This window comes from Malania oleifera, chromosome 4 (assembly GCF_029873635.1).
Source record: "Malania oleifera isolate guangnan ecotype guangnan chromosome 4, ASM2987363v1, whole genome shotgun sequence".
Lineage (NCBI taxonomy): Eukaryota > Viridiplantae > Streptophyta > Magnoliopsida > Santalales > Ximeniaceae > Malania > Malania oleifera.
The window spans coordinates 2,842,635-2,854,336 of record NC_080420.1 but is presented as its reverse complement, the minus strand read 5'-3'; the positions used below and the strand labels follow the sequence as shown (position 1 = coordinate 2,854,336).

Here is an 11,702-nt window from a genome sequence, read left to right as displayed (position 1 = left end):
TAGATTATATTTTAAAGTACTTCTAGTGTACATAAGTATGGTCCCTGTTTCTGTAAATCCGTACGTATGTAATAGTAACGGAAATTGTTCCCTGTGGCTATCTGTGTGTCATGACTTGCCCCCTCATGACAGGGTTGTGCGGCCCGTAGGTGGGATTTACCCTAGCTGGCCAATCAGGAATAAATCACTTAACTCCGTCAGTCGATCTGCCCACCTCAACCCATATCTGGATGGGGAGCCTGACCTCTTCAAGGGTCTAGGTGATCGACCTTACCACGTATTATCTAATTAGGTGGTTGCACTCATAAAGTAACATAGTATCTGTAGCAACGATACCGAGCTCTGGAGCTGCAAGTCCAGTAGGGTCTGATATCATATAATATATATATATATATATATATATATATATGATTTACCATGATTCTGAAATAATCGTAATAACCATAAGGCTGTATAAATTGTACTGTAATTCATATGTCGTAATACTGAGAACTGAATATTCATAACACTAAAACTACATAATCATAATACTGATATTCATGTAATCATGGTACTGAGATCCGTATAATCATGGTACTAAAATCCATAAAATCATGGTACTGAAATTCGCGTAATCATAATACTGAAATTCATAAAATCATGAAACTAAATTCGTAAAACATATCCTCATACCATATACATATTCACAAGCCACACCATACTAAAAACATAATTTTCGTAATTAAATAAATTGTATCATATTTTAAGAAATGCCTAGCATAGCATATTTCCCTTACCTGACTACTAGAAAGCCCCTATGGAATACCAACCTAACACCCGCAGGGCCTCCTACAAAACACCCTGAAAATAATATATGCCAGAACATAATATCAGTATTTCTCCACCTAAATCATTTCCTATAACTGTCATAAGGCCAAAAGGAGACTAAAAGGTCTTACCCTAAATTTGGGATGAATTTCAACTCTGTTTTCCCAACGATCCGCTCAGGCAGATTTACAGAGAACTCCGCCAGGAGCGTCGTGGTAGCTTCGGATCGTCGATCCGGCGGCTAGTGGGGCCGGAATAGAAGAGAGAAGGGAGAGGGAGACGTAGAGAGAGAGAGAGAGAGAGAGAGAGAGAGAGAGAGAGGTGCGGTGAAAATGATAAAAATCTCGGGTTTCCTCTATTTATAGGATCAGGTTCGTCGACGATACACGTCACCTCGTTGATGAGCCCTTCATAAAATTTGTCGACGAGACCCTATATTCGTTGATGAAATTCAGAGCAGCCCAAACCATCTCTTGGCATTTTCTCGTCGACGAAGCCCTGTGTTCGTCGACGAAATCCTTTATACCTTCGTCGACGAAACCCTGTGTTCATCGATGAAGCCCTGGAAATTTCTGAAATTTTTATTTCCCTCAAAATGCAATGTCATTGACGAAGTCTATGACCCCCTTCTGTTTCTGTATCTATTTCTCTCTCTCTCTCTCTCTCTCTTATTATTTAAATACTATTATTTTTTGGGTCACTACAACGAGTGTGATTGAGATAGAGAAGGATCCTCTTAAAAACAATCCAGTGGGGAATGCGAGGAGAGTGCAAGTACTGACAGACACGATTAACAGCAAAAGAAATGTCTGGTCTAGTGAAAGCTAAATATTGAAGGCTTCCGACAACACTTCTATACCAAATAGGATCATCAAACGAGCAACCATCCATTGCAGTGAGTTTGTTAGAGGTGGACATTGGTGTGGACACAGGTTTTGATAGGTGCATATTGGTACATAAAAGCAAATCAGTGATATATTTCTGTTAAGACATAAACAGCCCTTTACAGGTGCGGTGGACTTCAACGTCGAGGAAGTAACTTAGTGAGCTGAGATCTATAACGGGAAATTGAGATTGTAAAATTTGAATTAGTTTGGAAATGAGGGAAGAATTGGAGCTCATAATCACCAAATCATCGACATAGACCAAAACAAATAAACTAGCCGGAGCAGTACACATGATAAAAAGAGAAGAGTCAGAGCGAGAGCATGTGAAACCAAAAGAAAGGAGTTTATCACATAGCTTTGCAAACTAGGCCCGAGGAGCTTGTTTAAGGCCATAGAGAAATTTTTTTAACTTATGGACATATGAGGGGAATTCGGAATTCACAAACCCAGGGGGTTGTTTCATGTAGATAGCTTCCTCAAGATCCCCCATGCAAAAAGGCATTCTGAATGTCAAGTTGATGCAACTCCCAATGTGAAGAGACCGCAAAGGAGAGAAGAAGGCAAATTGTAGCTGGCTTAACTACCAGACTAAAGGTTTCGTTGTAATCAAAACCTGGCCGCTAATGAAATCCTTGAGCTACAAGGCGAGCCTTGCGCCTTTCAAGGGAGCCATCAACTTTGCGTTTAGTTTTGAAAATCCACTTTGAGCCAAGCAGATTGAAATGTGAAGAAACTGGAACAAAATCCCAGGATTGATTGTGAAGAAGTGCAGCAATTTCAGTGGACATAGCAACACACCAAGCCAAAGTGTTTAGACGCCTCGGTGAAGGATTGGGGTTCTTTGGGAATTGAAGAGGAGGCAACCGTCATAGTAAAGGAGACAGAGGGTTTAGATTGTAACGACCAGCTTAATTAATTTGGGGGTTTTTTTTTTATACTATGATAATCTACATGCTCTGATACCATACTGGGGGTAAATCCAATCATTAGCCTAAGCAGCAGGAAGTAGAAATCAAATAAACATAACCATATGTAAATATATATACAATACCAATACTAGAGCACTAACATGTTTCCCCAATATATACACATATATCTGTTTCCCAAAATACCCTCAACAATACTGGGATATACAAAAATCCTCCACAATACTCACTTCACTGATAGGGCACTACTGAAGCCCCTCTATTTGTGAGCCTGGTCTGCTCGCCTACTTGAATCACCTGAAAAATTATTCAACACTGGGATGAGCCAAAGCTCAGTAAGACGAAATATACTATTACTAGTGTGTGGCAAATGAGCTACAATATTATGTAAATCTGTTTTCATATAATCATGTATAACTGGATATGTAAGTATAGTACAAGTGATAAAATACACCACCATTTCCATGTTGCTTAACATAACAGTATTGTAGGTTACTATTCAAAATACTTCTAATATACATAAATATGTTCCCTGTTTCTGTAAATGTACATATGTAATAGTGACTAAAAACTTTCCCTGTGGATAACTGTGTGTCATGATTTAACCCCTCATGATTTAACCAAACTCTGCCTTACGTAAAGTTGCCAGAGTACGATTAACCTCTGGATTTGAAATCACTGCTTATATACCTGGTATTGGCCATAATTCACAAGAGCATTCTATAGTCTTAGTAAGAAGGGGAAGGGTTAAGGATTTACCTTGTGTGAGATATCACATTGTTCGTACATGAGATTTTCACCTCATACGGCTTATCGGGCCCGTAGGCGGGATCTACACTGGCTGGCCGACTAGGGTAAATCACTATACTCCATCGGTCTGATCTGCCCACCTCAACCTATATCTAATGGGGAGCCTGTCCACGTCAAGGGTCCAGATGATCAACCTACTACCACGTATTATCTAAATAGGTGGTTGCACTCATAACATAACATAATATCTGTAGCAACGGTACCATGCTCTATAACTGCATAGTCCAATAGGGTCTGATACTATATAATATATCTCCATATACAACTATCTGATTTACCATGATTCTGAAATAACCGTAATAACCATGATACTGCATGAACTGTACTGTAATTCATACGTCATAATACTGAGAACTGTATAATCATAACACTGAAATTGTATAATCATAATACTGAAATTCGTATAATCATGGTACTGGAATTCATAAAATCATGGTACTGAAATTCATAAAACATACCTCCGTATTATATTCATAATCTCAAGCCACACCATAATTTAATACGTAATATTCATAATTTAATAAGCTGTATAATATTTTAAAATTACCTAGCATAGCATATTTTCCTTACATGTTTACTGAAAAGCCCCTATGGTATACTGGCCTAACACTCGCAGTGCCTCCTACACAACACCCTGAAACCAACATATGTCAGAACAAAATATCAGTATTTCTTCGCTTACATCATTTCCTATAACTGTCATAAGGCAAAAAATGGACTAAAAGGTCTTACCCTGAATTTGTGATGAATTCCAACGCGATCCCACCGACGATCCGCCCTAGCAAACTTGAAGAGAACTCCGCCAGGAACGTCGTGGTGGCTTCAGATCTTCGATCTGGAGAGGAATAGGCCCGGAAACGAAGAGAGAAGTGAGAGAGGGACGTAGAGAGAGAGAGAGAGGAGAGAGAGAGAAAGCGGCTTTGAAAATGGATAAAAATATGATTTTTAGCTATTTATAGGGCCAAATTCGTCGATGAGACACGTCACCTCGTCTACGAGTCCTTTAGTAAATTCGTCGACGAACCCTATCCTTCGTCGACGAAATTCATAGTAGCCCGAATCCGTCTCTCGGTATTTTCTCGTTGACGAAATCTTGCCTTCGTCAACGAGGTCCTAAGACCTTCGTTGACGAAACCCTGTATTCGTCGACGAATTTCTTTATGCACTTGTCAACGAACCCCTGTATTCGTCAATAAGTCCTGAAAATTCCTTGAAATTATTATTATTATTATTATCTCCAAAATGCGATGTCGTCAACGAAGTCTACTGCCTCCTTCTGTTCCTGTTTCCATTTTCCTCCCTCTTTATTATTAAAATAATATTATTCTTCGGGTCACTACATAGATGGCCATGGAATGGTACCATCGGTACGACAAAGTGGCCAAAGGGACTGAGACTTAGATCTGGTCACCATGGAATGGGAAGGAAAAGTGGAAGTACGAGAGGAAGGGGGCAATGGGATTTGGTTTGCGGTGGGTGATGATGTGAGAAGGGGAGATATGGAAGTAGGGTTAGGGTAAGGTGGGCTAGGCAGAGTGGGCGCAGAAAAGATTAATGGGTCAGGAGAGGCAACTGGAGTAGCTGGGCTGAACACAAGGGCGAGAATTGGAATTGGGATATTGGGCTGAGAGTGAACAGAAGGTGAAGGTAAGATTGTGGGCTTGGAAAAAGGAAATTCTTGTTCATTGAAGATAACATCCTGTGACAAATACAGCTGACTTGATGGAATATGTAGGCATATGTAAGCTTTATGATCTGGGCCATATCCCAGGAAGACACAGCAAGTTGAACGGTAATCCATTTTGTGTTTATTGTAGGGCTGAAGATTGGGCCAACAGGTTGAGCCAAAGACACGAAGGAATGCGTAATATAATACCTTGTGCAATAGAATTTTGTAGGGAGATCTATTCTTTAGGAGGGGTGTGGGCATGCAATTTATGAGAAGAGTTGAAGTTTGAAAGGCATCAACCCAGTATGATTACGGAACGGATGAATGGGACAATAATGATAAGCCAATTTCGACAATGTGACGGTGATGACATTCGACACTTCCATTTTTTTTATAAGAGCCACGACATCTGATTCGATGTGAAATGCCACAAGATTGGAAAATAGATTTTAAAGGGAGAAATTCACCACCCCAATCAGTTTGAATTGCAATAATATTAGCATTGAAGGTGTTACGAACAAACTGAAGGAAAGCTACCACTATGGGAGATGCATTAGATTTTGATTGCATAGGAAAAAGCCAAAGAAATTTGGAAAAAATCATCAACAATGGACAGATAATAGCGAGAGTTATTTGTGGAAGGTGTTGGTGCAGGACCCCAGACATCCATGAATAGGAGCTGAAACGGTTGCTGTGATCGGGATGGCAAGGCTGGGTGTGGAAGCGCATGAGCTTTGGCGAAGGAGCACGTTAGACAGTGCCCAAAATTGATGCTGGAAGAGAACAAGAGATTAAATCGACAAAGAACTAGGGATGTAGTGCGAGGGGAGGGATGACCGAGGCGTGAGTGTCATAGATGAGCAGTGGATCAGAAAACAAGAAATGCTTGAGGCGAAGAGGTTGAAGGTGTTGCATCAACCAGCAAGGCGTACAAGCCATCTTTAACGGGACCCTTGAGGAGCACCTCCCGGGAACGTGAATCCTTCACAACAAAACAAGATGGATGAAATTCAAAGAAAACATTATTGCCACGACAAAATTGAGGAACAGAGAGAAGATTGCGAGTAATAGTAAGAACATGAAATAAATTGGTTAGAAGAAAATTGCCAAAGGAGGTGTTCAAGTGAGCAGAGCCAGTATGTTGAATAGGTAAAGAGGATCCATCGCCAATGCTGACTTGATCGGACCCCTGATACAAAACCAAATCTAGATTGAGATTCCCAAAGTCTGAAGTGAAATGGTGTGTGGCAACCGTATCAGGAAACAGGGTATTTGCCAAAGGCTAAGGCGCAAAGAAGGTGGTATTGTTGGCCACAAGGGAAGGTGGAGGTGGTGACTACTATGCTTGATCAAAAAGGTAATAGCAGGTTCGGGCTGTATGTCCGTACTTGTTACACACCTGATATTGAGGATGAGAGGAATCTGAGGAATTGTGAGAGGGACGAAAACCTCGACCGGAGCCACGACCTTGTCGACCCGCACGATATGAATTGAAGTGACAGCCATGGGAATGCCTTGGGGAGGGAGGTCGAACAAAAGTGGAGTTGGCAGCCAAAGGTGTGGAAGATAAGAGAGCTTGAGTTTGATGATTTAAGCGAGACTCATGGTTTAAGAGATAACTGTAGATCTGATGGGGAGAAAGAGACTCTAAACGGGTAGTCAAGGAGGTGACAAGTGACTTATACTCAGTACCAAGTCCGACGAGGAGGTATATAGAGAACTCAGAGTTGGTGAGTGGATGGCTAGCCGCAAACAGGGTCGAAGCCAAGTTTTTAGCATGATCGAAGTAATCAGAGACAAATTCAGGGCCCTTCTTGAGCGTTGCTAATTGGTACCGAGTGTGAACAACATGAGTCGAGGACTTGGCGGCAAACAAATGTTGCAGAGTCTTCCACATATCACAGGAAGAGGTACAGTTAATCACCTGAGCTAGAACAGAGTCAAAGAGAGACGCAGTAAGAGTGGACATCAGTAGCTGATCTTGCTGAACCCATCTCTGATAGTCAGCATTCGGTTTGTTGTGAAGCTGTGAAGGAGGCGGCAGGAAGGAGCCATCAAGAAAGCCAAAGGGTTGATGACCCTTCAAGAAGGGAACCATTTGAGTCTTCCAGAGAAGGTAGTTGTCGATGGTAAGTTTAGTTGTGATGAAGTGAGAGGAAGTAGGGAAAGGTGAGAGGTTAGGGGATGGAGGTGGAGGGGGTGGAGGAGGAGAAGGTGGAGCAGAGGAGGAATCTGAATCGGAGTCGAAGGCCATGAAGTTTACTGAATATTGGATCGGGACGTGAGTCCAAAGAAGAGCTCTGATACCATGTTAAAGTGAAAAGAAATGCATGAAGGGTATATGATAAAAGGCTAAAGAGAAATACAAAAGAATAAATTCATCTTTGCAATTCATTATATTCGAGGTCTGTACACAGTGAAAAGGCCCAAATATATAGGCAATGACGAACAACAACTTGACTGAAAATTACAAATTTATCCTGCCAGTTCAGTCATTCTGTTAGTTTGAGATTCCAATGGAACATGGGGCAGATGGGTGGTTTCCTTGTTGTGCACTGAAAGTTGCATGCTGGTGTGCTGAGATGGAGACGTGGTTGTATCTCCAACACCCGATGACAACTTAAATAGAGTTGGGGCTTATAAAAAGATAAGGTAGAATTGGACAAATATTTATTTTTAATATTATCAAAAACTATATTAATTAATTAACCTATTTAATTAATTATAGAGACGTTGCATGATACTTCAGCTGACAAATATATTTAAAAAAAAAAAAAAAAACCTATCCCATCAGTCCACCACCATTCTTCTCCACGGAATCTCTCCATCTCAAATCAATATTCAACTGTTGAATATTACATATTCATATGCTCTCCCCCTTTCTTTTTTTTTGGCCCTTTTTAAAGTAAAGCTCCTTTGTCAGTAGAATGCAGAAAAGCATGGAACAAATCAACGAACAACGATAATAGTACTATTTTAAGTTAATGACGATGATATTTTACACACCATAAATATGACCATTGGAGAAATGTGGTCTAAGCTATTTTAGGTTCAAGCATGGAAATTTGAAATTGATGTAATCCTCAAGCTACCGAGCAGATTTTCTCTGTTTTCCTCAACTTGACATGGAAGACAGAGCAGTCCAGACCACAGAGCAACAGCAATAGAAGGGGAGGAGAATTTAAGCTCAAGATCAAACATCAAAGACGATATCTCAGGATCGAAAAATCAGAAATGGAGGGCACGGAGATGGAGAATTTTTTCAAGGTATGTGGGGCAGTAATGGCGTCTCTCAGCTACTGTTACATTTTGGGCAAGATTGTCCCGAAAGGTAGTCTCAGACTCCTTCTGCTTCTCCCCATAGTCTGCCTCTTTCTTCTCCTCCCTCTTAATCTCTCCTCCATCAATCTCGCCGGTACTACAGGCTTCTTCATTGCCTGGCTCGCCAACTTCAAGCTCCTCCTCTTCGCTTTCGGTCGCGGCCCTCTCGCCGCCGACGACAACCCACCACTCTCCTTCGGTCGCTTTGCCGCCGTCGCCTGCCTCCCCATCAAGATCCGCCACGATCCACCTCCCGAAACCCCACAAAAACCTCAACTCGACAGGCACCAATCTCAAATTGGGGATTTTAAGCCAAATCCATCTTCCCAAAACCCCACAAAAGCCCAAAATGGAGATTACAAATCAGACCCATCTCACCAAAATCCCAAGAATGCTCACAGAGGGATTCTGAACTACGGCACGAAGGGTCTGCTCATGGTTCTTCTCCTCCGATTGTACGATTACAGCGACCATTTCCACCCAAATCTGCTTCTCTGCCTCTACTGCTTCCACATCTACTTGTGCTTGGAGATCATGCTGGCCATGGCGGCCACTCTGGCTCGAGCCATGCTAGGAGTCGAGCTCGAACCGCAGTTCAACAAGCCCTACCTCTCCTCCTCCCTCCAGGACTTCTGGGGCCGCCGGTGGAACCTCATGGTCCCCTCCATCCTCCGCCCCGCCGTACACGATCCGGTCCTCCGCGGGTCGACCCGGTTCACCAGTCGCAGGTCGGCCCGGCTCATCGCGGTCATCTCTACCTTCTTAGTCTCCGGCCTGATGCACGAGCTGATCTTCTTCTACTTGGGCCGGATCCAGCCGACCTGGGAGATCACATGGTTCTTCCTCCTCCACGGTGCGTGTCTGGCGGCGGAGATCGCCGCGAAGAAGTCGTTCGCCGCCCAGTGGCAGGTGCCGCGCGTGGCGGCGGCGGCGCTTACCGTGGGGTTCGTGATGGTGACAGGGTTCTGGCTGTTCTTCCCCCAGCTGCTCCGGTGTAAGGCCGACGTGCGGGCACTTGAGGAGTACGCGGCGGCCAGCGCATTCGTTAGGGATGTCGCCAGCGTCGGTAGTCGGTTGATCGTCGGGAAACGTGCGACGACCTCCATAAAGCATGATCTTATTCTATGAAATAAAATATATGGCATTTGAATCGAACAGATATGTATTGCTTGAACTTTACATCATTTAATTTTCCACGATATTAATTGTTTGGTTTCAAATTTCACAAGGAGTTCTTTGTAATTTTAAATTTTGTTAATTAAAAGAAACTCATATTTTAATTTGATATATATATATATATATGGACCCGTAACATTATTGATGGTGTATTTTAATATTATGAGTCTTTCATTCATGTATTTGATAAATGCATAATTAATTATATAAATTTATCTTTGATCTAAGTATATATTTACTTAATATATACATATCATATTTATTAAGTACATGGAGAACGAATGGTCATTTTATGCTTATAAATAGACACTTGAAGTATTAGCACAATAGACTAATTTTTTCTCTTTATTCTCATCATATATGAATTAGAGTGAGCCGTACGATTCAAATCGGGCTGTTGTATCCTGGAGGAGACAAGTCTTGAGAATTTTTGCTACACCGGTTCGTGGGCTAAACCATATAACCGCAGAGGGCTTGAATCTTCTTAAAGAGAACGAGATATCCGTGCCTCAACCTATTTATGAATCTTGTTTAACATTCATAATTTTTTTTTTTTGTACCTAAAGTTGTATCGTTGTATGTTATTAGTTTTCTAACAATTTTAAGGAGATTCAATATGGAGCCTACTATTGAGAATCCGAGTGAAAATGTTGGAGATCTCAACAAACCTTTCCGGTTTAAAGGAGCCCACTTTAAGAGGTGGAAAGACAAGGTACTCTTTTACCTTAGTCTCCTCAAAGTTGCTTATGTTCTCACCAAGAAGAATCCAAAAAAAATCGATACCGAGAAAATGAATGAAGATGAGTTGGTTGATTACCACGAGAAATTGGAACAATACGAAAAAGATGAGTATAAATGTTAGTACTACATTTTAAATTGTTTAGCCGATCATTTTTATGATTATTATGATACTACTTACTCTTCCGCAAAGAAAATCTGGAAAGCTTTGCAGAATAAGTATGATACTGAGGAGGCAGGAGCGAAAAAATATGCAGCTAGTCGATTCTTCCGCTATCAAATGGTGGATGGAAAATCAGTAGTGGAGCAAGCACAAGACTTTCAAATGATAGTGGCAGAGGTTACATCAGAAGGGATAAAGATTTGAGACAATCTGTAGCTGGAGTTATTGACAAGTTACACCCATCTTGGAGAGAATTCCAGAAGAGCACAAACAGAAAGATATATCTCTTGAAGCCTTGATCACTCGAATTTGCATAGAGAAGGAGGCAAGAAGGCAAGATGCAATTATGCAAGAAAGTGGTAATACCAATAACAGTAATATCATGAAGGTAAATTTAATTGCTTCCGAACATAATACTTTACCCAAAGGTTTTTTCCTAAAAACCCTCAATTAAAGCCTAAGATGAGAGATATGAAAAATAACAGTAGACCTCAAAAAATGAATAGGGGCAACTATAATCAAAAGAATTTAAACCAAGGACCCCCATATAAGCAAAACAACAATGTTTGTTATGTTTGTAGCAAAAGTGGGCATATTGCTCGAATTTGCAAATTTTGAAAACGTGGGCCTTTTTCTCAATCTAATATAGTTAAGGAACCATTTATGGCAATGCTTACAGATTTAAATATGGTTTATAGTATTGAGGGGTGGTGGGCAGACTCAGGTGCTAATAAGCTTGTCTATTATGATAAATCTTGGTTTAAGGTGTATACTTCTTTTAAGGAACCCAAAACTATTATATTTGGTGATTCACATACCACTCAAGTACTTGGAAGTGGTGAGGTTGAATTGAAGTTTACTTCTGGAAGAGTATTAGTATTAAAAGATGTATACTTTACTCCTTCCATGAGAAAGAATTTGGTGTCAGGTTTTCTCCTTAACAAGACTGGGTTTAAACAAACCATGGAATCTGACCAATATGTAGTTACTAAAAATGTGATATTTGTGGGCAAAGGTTATGCTTGTGATGGGATGTTTAAATTCAGCATTGAGAATAACAATATAGCATCTTCAAGTTCTGTCTATATGTTCTCTTCGTTAAGTTTTTGGCATGCTCGTTTATGTCATATTAATAGTAGATATGTAGGAATCATGAGTGGTTTGAGATTAATTCTAAATGTAGATAGGGATTTTGAAAAATGTGA

At 40.9% G+C, this 11,702-nt stretch overlaps 1 protein-coding gene and 1 long non-coding RNA gene across 2 annotated transcripts; one reads left to right on the top strand and one right to left on the bottom strand.

The window, feature by feature from the left end:
* Positions 1 to 2,890: 2,890 nt before the first annotated feature.
* On the bottom strand, positions 2,891 to 4,293 carry LOC131152845 (uncharacterized). Its single transcript, XR_009136114.1, has 3 exons — positions 4,163 to 4,293; positions 4,001 to 4,064; positions 2,891 to 2,917 (listed from the first exon to the last, which is right to left on the bottom strand). It is a non-coding gene; the product is annotated as an uncharacterized LOC131152845 (long non-coding RNA).
* A 3,620-nt stretch (positions 4,294 to 7,913) lies between these two features.
* LOC131152844 (acyl-CoA--sterol O-acyltransferase 1-like) lies at positions 7,914 to 9,737 on the top strand. Its single transcript, XM_058104747.1, has one exon. The coding sequence runs from the start codon at positions 8,334 to 8,336 to the stop codon at positions 9,546 to 9,548; it is 1,215 nt and encodes a 404-aa protein (XP_057960730.1). The 5' UTR covers positions 7,914 to 8,333; the 3' UTR covers positions 9,549 to 9,737.
* The last annotated feature ends 1,965 nt before the right edge of the window (positions 9,738 to 11,702 follow it).